General features: G+C 32.0%; 1 protein-coding gene across 1 annotated transcript in view; it reads right to left on the reverse strand.

Moving 5' to 3' along the window:
• Positions 1-1837: 1837 nt before the first annotated feature.
• Positions 1838-17020, reverse strand: part of LOC106764665 (proteasome-associated protein ECM29 homolog) — a 30341-nt gene continuing 15158 nt past the window's right edge. The window contains exons 15-35 of the mRNA XM_014648986.2: positions 16459-16825; positions 16130-16305; positions 15956-16025; positions 14530-14674; positions 14261-14430; positions 13599-13946; positions 11459-11626; positions 11040-11333; positions 10121-10297; positions 8571-8834; positions 7760-7858; positions 7482-7666; positions 5920-6255; positions 4878-5031; positions 4653-4763; positions 4362-4529; positions 3791-3914; positions 3173-3331; positions 2976-3088; positions 2839-2898; positions 1838-2075 (exon numbers count right to left, since the gene is read on the reverse strand). Of these exons, the coding sequence (XP_014504472.1) occupies positions 1890-2075; positions 2839-2898; positions 2976-3088; positions 3173-3331; positions 3791-3914; positions 4362-4529; positions 4653-4763; positions 4878-5031; positions 5920-6255; positions 7482-7666; positions 7760-7858; positions 8571-8834; positions 10121-10297; positions 11040-11333; positions 11459-11626; positions 13599-13946; positions 14261-14430; positions 14530-14674; positions 15956-16025; positions 16130-16305; positions 16459-16825 (3874 nt within the window). The 3' untranslated portion in view covers positions 1838-1889. The remainder of the gene's footprint in view (positions 2076-2838; positions 2899-2975; positions 3089-3172; positions 3332-3790; positions 3915-4361; positions 4530-4652; positions 4764-4877; positions 5032-5919; positions 6256-7481; positions 7667-7759; positions 7859-8570; positions 8835-10120; positions 10298-11039; positions 11334-11458; positions 11627-13598; positions 13947-14260; positions 14431-14529; positions 14675-15955; positions 16026-16129; positions 16306-16458; positions 16826-17020) is intronic.

Consider the following 17020-nt stretch of genomic DNA (forward strand, 5'->3'; position numbering starts at 1 on the left):
ATTGTTTTGAAAGGTCTCTATATAATTTGTATTAATGGTTTTAATAAAGGATAATTAAATTTTAAATAATTCATCTAATTTTTTAATTAATTCCTTATTAAATTTGTTTAATTCGGTAATATAATTTAAATATATTGAATTTCGAATAACTTTTATATCATCATTATTATAATCGAAACAGGTTGTCGTAAGAATCACTTCATCTATTTAACAAAAAAAAAAAACAATTAAACAATAAAAACTCAATTCAAAAATATAATCTTTTAAAATTTGTATATTTTTTAATAAAAAATAAAGTAAAAATACTTAAAGTTATAAAAAATAAAAAATTAATTAAATTTTAGTAAATTACTTAATCTTAATTTCAATAAAAAATTGCGTAATCTAATTTATTTATGTTTAGCTATGAATGAGTTTCATAACACAATGTATATTTATTTATTTTAATATTTAAAATATATCTTACTTGAATTTATTATTGATAAATTTAATATATTTTACCCTAATATTTTTCTCTACTTTCTAACATAAAATTATACTCTTTATGATTAGCATTTCTTTTCCTTCACTTTTACGTAAAAATAATAAGGATAAAAGATACATAAAATTTTATTAAAGATTACTAAATTTTTTCTCATTTATTATTCCTCTCAATTTCATTGTCTTCCCTTCACTCGCAAAATCAAACAGATAAAAACTAATAATAAAGAAATAAGTATTTATTTTATCATTGTTCTTTATTCTATCAATCTAAACAACGTAAAATTATATTAAAAATTCCTTAATTTTTTCCGTCTTTTCCCTCTCAAATTGATTTCTTATCCAAACCATAGTTTTTCCTTTAGTTTTTTTTTCCCATCATTTTCCTCTCAGCTTCATTTCTTATCCGAACCAAATGTTAAAATAGCCCCTCACACAATAAACAAAATAATATAAACTACTAAAAGTTAAAGAAGGAAAACTGTATCTAAAAAAAAAAAAACTCAAATATAAAATTATTTGGCGAAATGTTAATATTTAGTTAAATCCGAGTCATAAAATAATCTCAATGCAAAAATAGCAACATCAAAAATAACAATTAAACGAGCTTTCATTTGACAGACTAAGATTATCTTCAATAGTGTTGTTTATAATAATTGTTAAAATAAATAATGATACTTAAAATACGATATTATAATATAATTCAGAATGTTCTACGTCCGCGATAACATTTTCTTATCATTTTTAATATATTTTTTTATCATAAAGTTCTTTTAAAATGTCAAAAGAACAAACTTACCATTAAGGACAATGATATTTTAACATCATTTTTTGACACTATACACGTGTCAAGATATGATTGGACGATTTCAAATTAAAAAAGTTGAGGCAGAAGTATATTTGGAAAAGAAAAACCAAAGTTTGTTTTTTAATTTGAAATCGTCCAACCACATTTTGACACATGTACAATGTCAAAATGATGTCAAAAAATGATGTTAAAATTTTATTTTCCTACCATTAATAATCAGACAACTATTAAATTTAGTTGAAATTATAAATTTATTTTAATAACTTGCATAACATTAATATTAGAGGTTGACACGAGTTACCAGATAAAATTCAATTTACTTCAAGAATACGATATTCTTTTCTCCTCAATCTTATACATTGATTTAAAAGTTTTAATTTATCTAGAAACATCTGTTGCTTTAACAGAAATTATAACCATAGTATTATCACAATAATTCGTATACACAATTTTCTTACAAAAATTGTAAATCATTAAGACAAAATAATATAAGTATAAAAGAAAGAACTAACCCACTATACCAAATAATGAGCAAGAAGCAGGAGCTGATTTATCATCTGAAAACTTAATAAATAAGGATTAAGACCATAGCTCGTACAATTTAGTGTTTCCAGTCTTGAAGAATGTTGACACATTTTCTTAATATTGACTTTGCACCTTCGTTCTTCTCTATCTCGTACTGATGAATCAGCTCATCCTTGAAACCTTCATTGACGTCGCCAACCAACGGCACATCCATCGAAAGTTTCATGACTTCCAGAAGACATTCTGAAGCTGAAATATGAACCTGATTTTCGGCACAACAATCACCACTCAGTAACGATGATCACGCAAACACAAAAAGTTTCAAATCTAGTCCCTAAATTTTTCGACTATCCTGACAGTTTTGTTCCTTAGATTTTTAAATTGATAATATTTCCTAAAGAAAATAATTTTGCTTCAGTTTTACTTCCGAGTCCACTTTTGCCAAATAATCAAGGCAAATCAGATGTAATGTGTGCAGCAGTAAATTTTTTATCGCATCGTATCTGTTGCGTTTCATTAGTATTGTAGGTTGGGTGAAAATAAAATAGAACACTGGGCTTTATTCACTAGAGCACAACAACCTTTTAAGTTGTACACGACAACTGACGCATGTTTTAACTATTTTTTTAATTACATGGTACGAAGTCATGAGCAAACCCAATAAATGTGAAAGCAGAGCAATTTCATTCACTATAACAAGCATTGTTTAGTGCTTTCCATAATTATACCCCCTCTCCAAAAATATGTTTTGAATACAAATGATGCATACAAATAGAAAAAAAAATTGGAAAAAATTTCAGTAAACGTTTCATAAATTACGTTCATCAAATATTTAAATGAATGCAATGAAAATATTCATCATTCCTAATTGCAATTGCACTTGTAACTCATGTCATTATAAATTAATTGTGCTGTCTATTGAAATTTAGTTCCAAAAGTGCTGATTACCCCAGGGGTTTTTAGTTCTATAGGATTGGGAAATCTAACTCATGAATAATGTTCAACCAAACAAGACAGTGACGTACCTGTGCAATTTTTATTGTGCTTATGCAATGTAGTATTTTTGGTGACAGAGAGTGAAATATCTGTAAAAGAATAAAGTTTATTTTAGATCATTCAAGAATTGAAGTTACTAGTCCAACTGAGAGTAAGCCTCCATTACCTCTTGAACAAAAGAAGTTGCGCCAGCAAGTTCGTGATTTCCTTGGGAGTCTTTCACAACACTGTGGAGCCTTGAGCAAAGTTCTTTGATAGATAAAAAGGCTGCAGTTTTAACTGCACAACGATGGCTTTCTTAATTAAGACTAATAGAAAAATGGAAGGGACTTTGAAAAATGATGAACGAAGTATAAAGAATACCAGTCCATTTATGTTCAGGCAACAGGAATGCGGTATACATGTGCATTAAGCTCTTTTGCTTCTCAAGAATATCATTTATATGTGCCACATGGATACAAGAGGTTAAACAGTCAACAATTTTGTTATGTGGAACAGAAATCTCTTCAACACTGTCCAACTCTGCAAAAAAAGAAGTCAAAAAGGGTTGTCGTCAGTAGCACTAAGCAGCTTGTAACAAGGAAAAATCAAATGATTTAAGTGGCTGGCCATTTGAATAGCCATTGAACAGTAACAAGGAGAATCGTCCATTTCATCAAGTTTCTAAATAGGGTGATGTTATAAAACGTTTTCATTTTCACTTTGTTTCCTATTTTCAGAACTTTGTATTGGAAAAAGTGAAAGCAAAAATGAAAAAAAAAAAATATTTTCACGTTTCCTAACAAACCTTTGGAGTAAAAAACAATGAAACCAAATGGCCGCAATGAAAATATCGTTAAGAAACAACAAACTAAACCAGCTTGGCATGAGAAACTTAACGTCAAGAACTGCATTAAATGATTCATTGATGGTCATACACAGTCTCCTATAAGGAACAAAACCTGTTCAAGATATAAATGAAGATCCAGAATTTGTCATAACCTGTTTCAGCGGGATCACTGACCAAAGGTGCTTGCCCAGACTTTAGGGGCTCTGAATTGCATAGATCAAACAACAAGGGAAAAACCATATTAAAGAACTCTGGATTGGCCAAGGCTTTTATAACCTGGAAACATACAAAAAATAATGCAACTTAATATGAAAGAATATATGAAATATTGCTGAATTTAGTATGTTATGCTTAAACTGTTGAGTAAGAGGTTCATATATGATTTCATATTTATAGGAACATGGGTATTGTGGGAGTCTAAGCTTCACACGAAGTAGTATAAGAGGGTTGATGAAGTATTCAAGTGTTTGGTTCCCACTTATATACTATAAATTAATCTTATCTCTAACCGATGTGAGACTTTCACCAGTTTTTAACACATTTGATTTGTAACTTATTATGCGCTGAGTTGCAACTTTTATCCACTTTTTGTTATAATTTATTTTTTTCTTGAACATTTGATATTGATTATATTGCTTTGTTGGTTTCAATTCAATGTTTACCCCAAAGGAGAAAACTTTCCCAAAATTACTAACCAGCACACATTATAAATAAATTACTAACCTGTTCAAGAGAGGAAAGTGCTGCTTCGCGATACTTTTTCCCCTTTCTGGTGCATGCAGATGATACCAAATTCAGAATGGCAATGGAAGAGGAGGAACCTTCAGCTAAAATTGCTTTATGGCAGGATGTACATAGAGCACCTACTGCTAGCAATAGCACTTCTTTACCCTGCCATATGTAGTAAGAAAAACAAGCACATCAAACTTGAGGCAATCGTCCATGATTGATGTTTGATAACAAGTTTCTCTGCCAAATATATAAACTTAAAAGTGGAAGTCTTCATTATTTTACCTCCCATAGGCGACCAGGAATTTCCTTCATGAGAGACTGAAGCAAAACCTTATGGTGAGAAGAAAGAGATTCACCCAAAACTTCACTAAGCCTACATATAGCCTGTGCAGACTGCAGGCAACAGAAGATAAATAAGTAAACATCTATACACAGACCATGAAATCACCAAGTTGAATGAGGTTATATGAAAATAATAGAAAAGGAAGAAAACAGAGCAAGACTAACTTTTCTTTTACTTGCCCATGATGATGATGACATGCCCTCACAAATAAGTGAAACAATTTCTTGTAAATATAAGTGGAGAGTGATTCGTTCCCCACTTGTATATTCTTCCCATAGTTCCTCAAATAGTCCAGAGACAGTTTTATCATCTTCAAATCTGCATGACAATTTTTAGTCCATGTGAAATACGAATACTTTAATTTTTCAATGTGAAGTTCTTAGTTTGCTATATGAGCTTTATCCAACAAACACAGTTTGCTCATCTACCCTTAAAATTCAGAATTAAATGCCTACAACGACATACATGATTTTCAAGAGTTAAATATAAAATCCATAATTGGCCACAATGTGAGAGCTTAGCTTTTACCAAGTACGGATCCTTACAAGGCTGATGGGAACATTCTTCCAGTTAAATTACAATTTGAGACAAGATATGCTTGGCCAGTGCTTTTTCCATGATTATAAACCATGATTTCAGCTAAGTCAGATATATAAAATTATTCCCAGCCGGCCTATTTAAACTTTAGGAGAGTTGGCCCTTCACAATAACCGAGAACTTGGCTTGGTGTTCTCCATAATAATAATTTACTAAAACAAAGGACACTACAACCATACTTAGTGGGACCTCAACATGGTATTCACAACTTCTCTATTGACCTACACTTTGCTATTTTCCAAATACATTTTCAGAATTCTTCTTTTCCAACATAACATGAAATAATTTCTGAAATTGGTGAGAATGCATAGAGATCATACTGCACCCTTTGAAACTGGTACAAGAGAAATTATAGGAAAAACAAAAGAACAAGACAAATCCTACAAACTCATCATAATGACTCTAAGAAGACTCAACATCTACTTACCTGGAATCACCCAATGTTCACAAAGAACAACAAACTAATATTCTAAAGGACAGTGGCTGGCAGCCAATGAATGACAAGCTTCTGCTTAAATTTATGATTCTGGATTTCATATAATGTTGGTTTTTTATAAAATATTAAAATAAAAAACCATAACAGAAAAAAAGAAGAAGAATGTTCATAACCTTGAAAAAAAAACAACTGGAATGATAACTGCATGATATCCACCAACAACATCAGCTGCCATGGATGAATAGCTCTTTAAGAGAAATGCACATGCAATTTGAGAATTCTTGTCACCAGCGTGCAGAGCCACAGTATCTTCAATAAGCTTTTGTGCTTGTGAGGCCGGTGTATACTTTAAGATTTTCGCACAAGCACTTGCAAACGCACGTTTTGCAGCAGTACTTTTTTCCTCCTTAACAACTGGAAACAACAATCTCACCAACATATTTGCATATGGCTTGATGTCAACACCAACACTTTCAAGCAACAGCGTAATGAAATTGGCAACACCAACCCTGCACAAGCACAGAAAGCATAACTAATTATGAATATTACAAAAGTGCATCTATCAGAGACAGCTTAAGTATAGATTCATTGCATTTATAAGAATCATATAATTATCAGCACTAGTACAGTTCTGCTAAACATTATGTGGTTGCAAGAAGAGAAGTGAAATTTACTCATAGGCATCTTGAATGAAAAAATGGTATTATGGTTAATGTAAAATGATAAGATAAGTGACTTTTGTTGCTTTAATTGAAAACAAGTTAGATAACAAGATAATCATGCTCCTCGATAGCTTCCATGTCATCACTTAAAACGACAAGAGACTATCTGTGTCACTACTATTGATGTAGATGACACTTATAATCCCTTGTTATCCTACATGTTTTCAAGGAAAACAACAAATATTACTTGTCGTTTCACAAGATTGTTTTATATTAATTCCAAAATCTCACATTTCTTAATACATGTAAACAAATAAGAAAAATGATAACAATCACGTCATACACTTAATGGAGAACTAAACAGTAAGAACTCAATTAAAAAATATAAAAGTTTAGAATACTCAATAGACCAAAATAATTTAATAGGGACTCAATTAAAAATACCAAATTTTTGGGGCTTAAAACATAATTAAGGCAAAAAATAACAAGTTGAATTCATTTGTTCTGTTTTTTCCTTGTTCTTAATGAAACAAAATGGAGAATTAAATGGCAAGAACTCAATAAAAAAAAAAATAAAAGTTTTGAATACTCAATAGACCAAAATAATTTAACAGGGATTCAATTAAATATAAAAAAAAAATTCGAGGGGCTTAAAACTTAATTCAGCCAAAAAATAACAGTTTGAATCCATTTGTTCTGTTTTTTCGTTATTCATAATGAAACAGAACTTCAATAGTAAAGAAAGACAAATGTGTTTCATTGAAGGACAGAATATTCCCCACAAGAAGGGAGAGGAAAAACAAAGGAATATGAAAAAATCACTAAAATAAGAAAGCTAGAGCATCAGCATCATAAGGGTGACAATATATTAATTCGTAAAACAGAGAACATCAGCCAACTACTGATTGTAACTAATCCTACATGCGTTTTCTCCTAACCCACCCTCCTTGAATCAACATAAGCTCCATAAATTTTCAAGGGAAAATGTAATATCGAAATGACTCAAGACAGTTCAAGCAGGCAAACAATGCAAAAGGAAATACATTAGATGTGATAAAAAGTTAAAAATAGACCTAGTATTGAGGCCCACACCAGATCGAACTAAATGAGCAAGCCGTGGGATCAATGTATTCAATGATGCTGCATCAACAACTTTTATGCATGAATCTAAAGTCTCCCACATGGGAGAGCCTTTGGCTATGGAAATTCTCAAACTTTCAAGCTTGTCTGACTGTATTCCTACATTTGCTGCATGAAGCTAATAAAAGGAAAAACATAAAAAGTTAACATAAATAAACAAGAGAAAAAAAAATGTACTTATGCAGGAACTGAACATATCATTCAATCTAACCTCGACATAATTGAGCGATTGATCTTCTAGGCTTGATAAACTTTCAAGCATGCAGCACACTAAATCAGACATATGTGGACGAATTGCAGTTCCAGCATGCTAAAACCAGACCATAATAATAATACACTCAGATTTAACAGCAGCATAACTTAATGGAATAATAGCACTATGTTATTCTTCCGTAACAACCAATCATTATTCTTCTTACACAATCACAATCGGATAAACATAGTCAGAGGAAAACCAGAAACTTCACAATGTATAAACTAAACTAACACCAAAACAGACTAAAAGCATCCAAAATTGTGAATCCAATATGTGCAGGTTAGCACCAATCATGCTTACTGGGAAATGAATTCTACAACAGTTGGTATTCTAATTAATTAGTTTTGGAAAAGAAGTTTGACAATTTAAGTACAAGAAAATAAGATAAGTTATACTTCCGAAACAAATAAACCCAGAAAGTAGTACCAAAAACCAAAACATCAGTAAGATTATTTAAAATACCGCACCTGAAAAATCATTTGCTTAATGAACAAAGCAGAAAAAAGGAACAACGAACATCGTATTTGATGAGAATAAAAGAATATTTAAATAGTCTTTTGTTATATTCCATCTATATACACTAGAGCCAAGTAAACATATACAATCCAACTAAGTTTGACAAGATTTAATGAAAAAACTGAGACTTAAATATACAAAATTTACTTATATTTAATTTACAATCGGGTGGAAGAAAGTTAAGAAAACGGAAGCAAAGTGAGTGTATGAAGTAAATTGAAAAGCAAAGGGATAGCAAGCCATTCCTAACCTTCGTAAGCTTCATAACGACTCCAATTGATGCCTTGCGAACACTGTCAACTTTACTTAGTATACCTTCTGTGAGCAAAAACGGTAAAACAATATCCATTGCTTTGTGTGCATCTGACATTTCAGTTAGAGAAACATCACAGAGCCTTGTTGTCAAGGAAGCTACACCACGGCATAGCTTTTCACCTGAAATTCTGACAGTTTCCTTTATGTCATCCATTGCACGAAATGCTCCAGACCACAATCTCTTTAAATGCTTCCCAACCTATGGGTGGTGCATGATGAAAGAAAAGCACAAAAAAAAAAGAATAAAGACATGTTGATATGCTTTAGATATATCAAAATCAACCAGTGCTCAAATTGTAGATAGGGATGGCAAAATGTATGGATTAGACATATTTATCAAATGAAACATGGATGAATTATATTTCTTCTATAATTTTTTAACGGATCAAAATGGATGGATATCCAATTCATCAAGAAAAAAAGAAAAATATTACCTCAGGTTCTATATATAAGACAAATATGTAATTCCCAGAGACTAATAAAAGTAGTTCAATTAGTTATTTTTAATTAATAATGTCGTAAATTCAAATTTTATTTAAGTGAAAGTTATATTTAATGAGACTACTCATAATTCAAGGAATCAATAATCAACTAATAAAAAAATACTTATATTGGTAATGACTCAATGAAGGCATTCATCAATAACAATATATAAACAGATTCTCTCATTTGATGCACACATTTCATATTACTACTTTATCCTTAATTATGTTTTAAAATTAGAAATATGGAAATAAACTACCCACGCACACTTCAACAGCACAACACAATATAATACAGATAACCCACTATTTTTTATCTGATTACCATTATTAATTTTATTTTCTTAATCTATACAACATATAAAGGGGATTCTCCTCTTTGATGGACACATTTCATATTTCTATTTACCTTTAATTATATTTTAAAATTAAAAAATTGAAATAAACTACCCAAATGTTAAAAGTAACTACCCCACACACACTTCAGCACAACTCATCACTCACATCTTTCAACAGCACAATATACTACAAATCTCCCACTAGTTTTAATGAAAGGGCAAATCAACCATTAATTTTCATATAAGGGAATAGCACATCAAATATAAAAACCTCTGTAATCTCTCTTCAAATAAAAAAAATACTTAAATAAACATATAAACCATATTTTAACACAAGAATAAAGTCAAGTAAACGACACAATAAAATAAAAGTAGGAAGGAAGAAACAGAAGACCAGAATAACTACTACTATTCTCCATTGACAAACATCACAAAACCCACAACCGGAAAAATTTGCCCTGCTTTTTACAGATGGTGACTCACCATAACAGTAGTTACTTAGGTTTTTGTTGCCTACTATTAGAGTCTAGAGAGAGAATAGAGAAACTGAAAAAGTAACTTTTGCATTGATAAAATGTACAAAGAAAACAAGGGTTCTCTTTATATAGAGAATGAAAAGAAACTATATCAGACTGAATACAAACTATATAAGTAATCTTAATGACCTCAATAAATTTCCGTCCTTGAATAATGTCTGTAAGGGCAAGACATGATGCCTCACGCGACCGCCAAAGCCTGGATCCACATTGTTCTAATAAATCTTCAATTATGATATCTAAATTGTCATCAATGGTTTTTTTTGAATCATCCACTAGTGACTTCCATATATGTACCATTGCATCCTAGACAATAAAAATGCAATAGCCAAATCAAGTTAAGTTCCTGAAAATAAGAATACATATTGGATATCATGCATAACATTGCATTCTAAGGAAAAATGAGTTTTTCACTGAAAAAGGCAAGGAAAAGCTACATGAAAAAGAAAAAATCTTACAAGGAAATTGTTAGAAGTGAACTTTAAACCTAACTTAACCCCACAAAACCGGCTTGTAAGGTGAGGTTTACACCCACTTATATATTATGAATTGGCCTTATTTCTAATTGACGTGGAACTTCCAACACACCCTCCTCATGCCCAGGTATATACATCTCGAGCATGGGACTAAACATTAATGGGTGGTCCGATAACGGCCAATAGCGGGTGGAACAATATGTCCAACAAAAGTTAGGATAGGCTTTAACGATGGCTCTGATACCATGTTAGAAGTGGACTTTAAGCCTAATTCAACCCCACAAAACCGGCTTGTAAGGTGAGGTTTGCACCCACTTATATACTATGAATTGGTCTTATCTTTAGTCTATGTGGAACTTCCAACAAAAATAGAGAACCAAACCAAAAATTTTAGGGGGTAAAACAACATTTTACTTTTTGTGAGGTTTGACAAAGACAATAATTATATAGCACTATAATCTTTTATCATAGATTAAAAGTAGGTAAAGAAATTTTCTGGATTCACCTGTAAATGCCCTTGGTGAGGATTAGATTCAATACCAGGCTTACCAGATTACATAAATGGAACTTACCTGCACATTTTTGTCTGGATCATATTGGTAGCGTACAAGCCTTGGAATTAAAGAACGTAAATATGGCTGAAGAACATCCCCTGCTTGTTTTGCTATTTTAGAAAAGCCAAAAGCAGCACCCCTCTTTGAATTCAGAGAAGCTTGATAATTTGCTAAATCCATGAACTTATATATCAAGTCCGGTTGTCCCATCTCATTTGCTAAGTTACACAACTCCTTATAAGTATTCAGTTTTCCTCCACTAGCACTTCCACCAAGAGTTCCATCCATAAATACTTCAGTATCTTCAACAAGCTGCACAAAATAACTTCAGAAATTAATTCAAACAAAAAATTAAAGGGAGCAAAAAACAGTAAATCACCAAGCCTTATTCCACCTAAAACAATTTAAAAAAATATACTAGATTACTACCAACTTACTTTGACAGCTCTTTTCCGTTTCCCTGACCCAGTCAATGTACTCACAAGTGCATTCACCAAATTCTTTTTCATTGATTCATCACCAATGTCATACACAATACTCATGCCTTGAGAAGCCAACTCTTGTGTGAGTTCATTTTGTTCACCAAGAAGGTGAGAAAAAGCCTCCTGCATATTTACATTATAATCATAAATCCAACAACACAAGTTGCAGGATTCTGCAAAATGATAGACACACAGCCAAGAACATTGTATAAAATAAATGGGTTAATGGTGTTTCCAGTGCTTCAAAAATGAACCATCTTTAGTTTTAGTGCCTGACTTTTAAGACTTTTTTATTGTGTAAAGAGTTAGCTTTTAATAAATACAAAGATGAAAACTCGTAAATTTAAAAGTTGGGAATTAAAACCAAAGGTAACCCATTTTTCCCAGACTACAAAAACCATAAACCAAAACAAATTATAGGAATACCGTGTTACAATATAAGTGGTGGTTTCAGTGAGAAAAGCTCCATCATAACAATTACAACGGTTTAGAGTGTTAATGAGGAAAAACCTCAGCCTAGCATACAACTTATTAAGCATATTCTCTGTTAGTTTCATTATAACAGATATCATGTCCTATGGTATGATGCCCTGCATTTCACTTTTGGAAACCTAGGTTAGAACCTCATTATTCAAAGCCTCTAGTTGAAGCATAAATCTAGGTAAGACCGAGTAGTTCAAGTCATTTTGCAACTGCACAAAGTTTTGTCAGTTGTCTGGCTGGACAAACATAAAGTTTGACCAGTTCTAACATTGTTATTAGGTCCACAGGATAGAGGACGGTTAATTGTTCCTAAACCCCAATCAAAAAATACAGTTAGGTCAGATAACATTGACCAAAACAAGCATGTGAGGTCCAAAATTATAAGCTGTATAACAAACCTTTCCATGTTCAAACCACCACACTAACAATGAAAACTTCAGGGGAATAGCAGTTTAATCTGCAGTATTTACATGCAAACCTTCATTTGTATCATAGGAGGTCCCGATCTCATCAGTCATGACAACATACATCAACAACCACGGTAACTCATTTCCTTACACCCCTACTGTTGAGTTCTTTTATGCAGAGAACCTCAACAGTTAGCTCACCTCTCTCTCAGCACTCAAACAACAACAAAATAGTGAATGTATGTGTATTTCATTAATTCTGTAGAGTGTGTAACACAGAATTACAATGAATGTATGTGTATTTCATTAATTCTGTAGAGTGTGTAACACAGAATTACAAGTAAGTATATCCAAGGAAGCCTCCCTTCCTCCCTGGAAAACGTCCAGTCTATTCCCTTTGTGTAAAATATCTAATAAAACCTCTCTCTACTTATTCTACTACTATTTATACTCCCTTTCCCCTCTAACAAACTTCTAACAGACATTTCCTCTTAATTTCCCTTTCCGCCTTTATTTCTCCTTACATACACTTTTATTCCTCTATCACCTATGATCTCAATATTAGAGTTAGACTTTTCCTTCACAATGACTGACAACGGACAAAGAGCCACAGATCCACTTCAGCTACCAAATTTTATCTTAAGAACATCTGGCCTAATCAGAAACCTCTTCCAATTGAAATTAAAAATACCCAATATCAACTATCAAACTACTCCAGTGGCGATAAATGGGATGCATTTAATATCTGATACAGGGAAGCACTTTCAAATTAAAAACTATTAGAACCCAAGGGATCAGACAACTGAGGGAATTTCAGATATGATTATGTTCTATTCCTAGACCATGACTCCTGCCTGGGTATGAAACGTTATAAACCAGAATCCAGATGAATTTTTAAAAGAACTCAGGACATCTTTAAAATTATTTAACAAGTTTGAACAGAACAAAAAAATAAAATTACAACGATGAAGGGCCATCTTTTAGTCCATATATCAATATCACACTAACTTCTTTCTGGAATTTCCATTTTCCTTTTCAAATATACATAGGAAACCCAAATATAAATTGAAGAAAATCAAATTTTATTTATATCACTCCCCATATAACCATGGAAAACAATACAATACCATAAGTGAAGTTTCACATGTTTCTATAGAGATGCGAAGAAAAAATAAAATAGAAAATTTGTTTTGTTAATGAAAAACCTGAATTTCTGGAAGCATTTGCTGAATAGAAGGATGATGGCTGCAGTACTTTATAAGTGAAACAAGCCAAACAGTTCCAGCACATCTCTCTTCTTTCCTGGTACTATACAAAAGAACATCAAAGAGTTTTTTGGTAATTGCATCTCTCACAGAAGCATGATAATCTCCACTATATTCACTTTGTTCATTATAACTCTTCTTAGACACTGAAGTCAAATCTCCCATCAAAAAGTTTGAAGCCATCGACAGCGAAGTATAGTTAGTTTGAAGAATAATATCAGCATTGAAAGGAACACCACCCCATAAAAAAGACAGGGCCTCCCCTGCAGCAAAGAGAATATCCTCAACCTGAAAATTTAGTTAAACAAATGTGATACTTTTTAGTGGCTGCAACTTATAATGAAAAGAAAAATTACTATTAGTGTTTATTTTAGCTCATAAAGAAAACAAAAAGAAGAAAATAACATCAAAACTGTTCCCAATCAAGATTAAGGAATCCCAGAAACCAAAATCTAACTTTTCCACAACATAAAAGGAAAAAAATAATGAAGCAAAAATTTGAGAAAGGAAACACAAAAAGGAACATCAAAGTAAACATCAATCCAACACAAGTCACTAAAATAAGCTCATCATACAAAAAATAAGGGAAGAAAGTGTATTACCTTGGATCGACAGAGACTGAAAATCAAATTTAGGGCCATATCAAGCTGAGTAGATGATGTTTCTTTTACACACATATGTCCAATAGATATAACAATCTTCTGTATTGCTTTAATATCATGACCCAAGAGAAGCTTGTTCAATTTATCAGATAACATAATCAAAATTCCATCTGCAGAGTTAATCAGACGCCATTATGATAGCTCAACAAGTAGCTCAGTTCTAAGTCCAAATCAAAACATGTTCATTAGTATTTTACACTTGAATTTACCTGAATTAGAATCAAGTGGGGGTAATGAAATACGTAGTCCAATATGACCCAGTGCTTCCATTGCAGTAGCAGCTAGTGCAGAAGTTTCTGAATTAACCACATCAACCAAGCATCTAAGTGTATCCTGGAGAAGTATTTCTGGCATCTGCCAAGAATATGTATATACACAAAGTGTAAACATTTATGACCAAAGGAATGATGTTATATGCAACAATTATGACTTCAGTTTTAGTGGATAAAAGTAAATTTTAGAACAGATAACACCTCAAAGAGCAGCATATTGACCAAGATCAAAATCACAATTGCGTCATACTCATAAAACTAGCATTCTAAGCAACTATGCTAAATCATAAAAGTATAAAATCTTAGAGAGAGACATATTCAATTGGGATTTCACATGAAAAAGTCCGGTAGAATTAAAAGATTAGGTAAGAATGTAATGATATTTTTATCAAAAATGAACACTATATCAATTGTTTATGAAAAAAATAACACTAGCATGTCACCATTTCCTCCATGTTTGTTGCTTTCCGTAGAAATCTTACTAGCTACATTTTTAACTCGTTGACCACAAACAAGTAGACTATGTTGCTGAAAACGACCATGGTTAAAGGAAAAATTTTAAAAATTCAGTAAACAGAAAAACCTTGTTTTCATGAATTGAACAATCATATAATAATAATAAAAATAACTCATAATAATTACTTGAAGGAAAAAAAATAGCATTTAAAATTAGAAGAGAATACTCTACTATCATTACTGTCCAGAGAAGTTTGAAATGAAGTAGAAAAGTTTTACATATTTAGATGAGATTGTTTCGTGTAAACGATATTTATACATACAATTAAAAAATCACAGAAAATCCATAGAAATCCAGTCAACAAAATAATCCATTGAACTTGTATAATTTTGAATACAAGATGATTCTTTTTTTAGTCTTGTAAATCTCAATTGAATACGTCCCCCCTTAAAGTCTATTGCCCCAGCCAAAAACTCGTTCTGACCCATTTAGAGGCTGTTTGGTCCAATGGAGGGAGGGGTTAGGCAGATTATAATGGAGAGACGGGAAGGGGAGGGATTTTAATTAGACATTACATTTGGTTAAAAGAAGGGGGAGACTAAGAATTTCAACAGAGGGAAGGGGAGGGATCCTTTTTCTTGTTTGGTTCACAAGGGGTGATGAGGGATTTTAAAAATTAATTCACATTCAGACCTTGGATTTCAAAATTAAAAGAAAGATTATTTTAGTTAATATGCTTGAAATGTTTTAAATCATATCTCCTTCCCTCCAAATTCCCCCAATATTGGATGAAAACAAATATTGTTCCCACCTTAAAATAAACCAAACAAGATTTTTAAAAAGCCTCCCCTCCTCCCCTCCAACCAAACTGTTAGTAATTAAAAATGTGCAGTAAATTGTACTTACAGGTGTTCTCGATAAATAATTTGCAGCTACATATCCTATTGCACAAAGAGCACCGTGCTGAGTTTCAAACCTATCAATAAAATTAATTCTGCATGAGCATATATCAAACAGAGAAAAAGCAGCACTTATCAGAAAAAATGAGATAAAAGATTTTATTTCCACCAGTACACAAACCTTGACTTGAGTGTTTGGCTGAATAAGGAAGTCAATTCAGAAATAACATCAGGGATGGAAAGAGCAGAAGACACTATTCCAAGTATACGTGCAATGGATTCACGAGTCTCCCAATCCACATGACTTAGCAGTTGCTTAAGCCACGAAACCTTTAGGGAAAAATGTGATGCTATCACCTAGAACAATAAATTTGTCAGATGGAACACAACGAAGTTGCTAAAGCTTTGAAATCTTTAGGGCAAAATGTGATGATATCACCTATAACAATAGATGTGTCAGATGGAACTCAACAAAAAGAAAGCAATCGAAGAACTTTAATAATAGCTGACCTGTGGCATATGTGATCCAACTATAAGCAATGCCTTGGAAGCATTGACATGCAACTCAACAGAGCCTTCAAATGACATAGAATGCTCCAGGACTAAACAGAATGTCTTCACTGATGACACAATTTCAGATGACCCTTCTAATGATTTGTTCTGCTCCAACTCTGACTCAAAGCACTTCAATAAAAATTTAATCATGGCCACATATGTATTTGAAGGAAAAACAAGGTTTTGTTCTCTAGTTTCACTGGACTCCAACAACTTTGGCTGTTGTCGAAGAATGTAATCCAGCATCATGCCCAATTTAGGATAAATAAGACCAGAAATTTGACTTTCACTTTGAAGACAAAGACCTTCGTGTGCCATTTCTCTGTTTCAAACCAGAAAACAAAACTTAATCTGAAGTTGATGAAGATATAAGACTTCAAATAATAAAAAACATCAAAACTTAATTATCTATAATTACAACTCAAATTTTTCATATTATAACAAAATAAAGTTCCAAAAACATCAGTTTAGAATAAAAGTAACTGTTTACAGCAACAAGAAATGCATTACGAGAATC

This window comes from Vigna radiata, chromosome 6, assembly GCF_000741045.1.
Source record: "Vigna radiata var. radiata cultivar VC1973A chromosome 6, Vradiata_ver6, whole genome shotgun sequence".
Taxonomy (NCBI): Eukaryota; Viridiplantae; Streptophyta; class Magnoliopsida; order Fabales; family Fabaceae; genus Vigna; species Vigna radiata.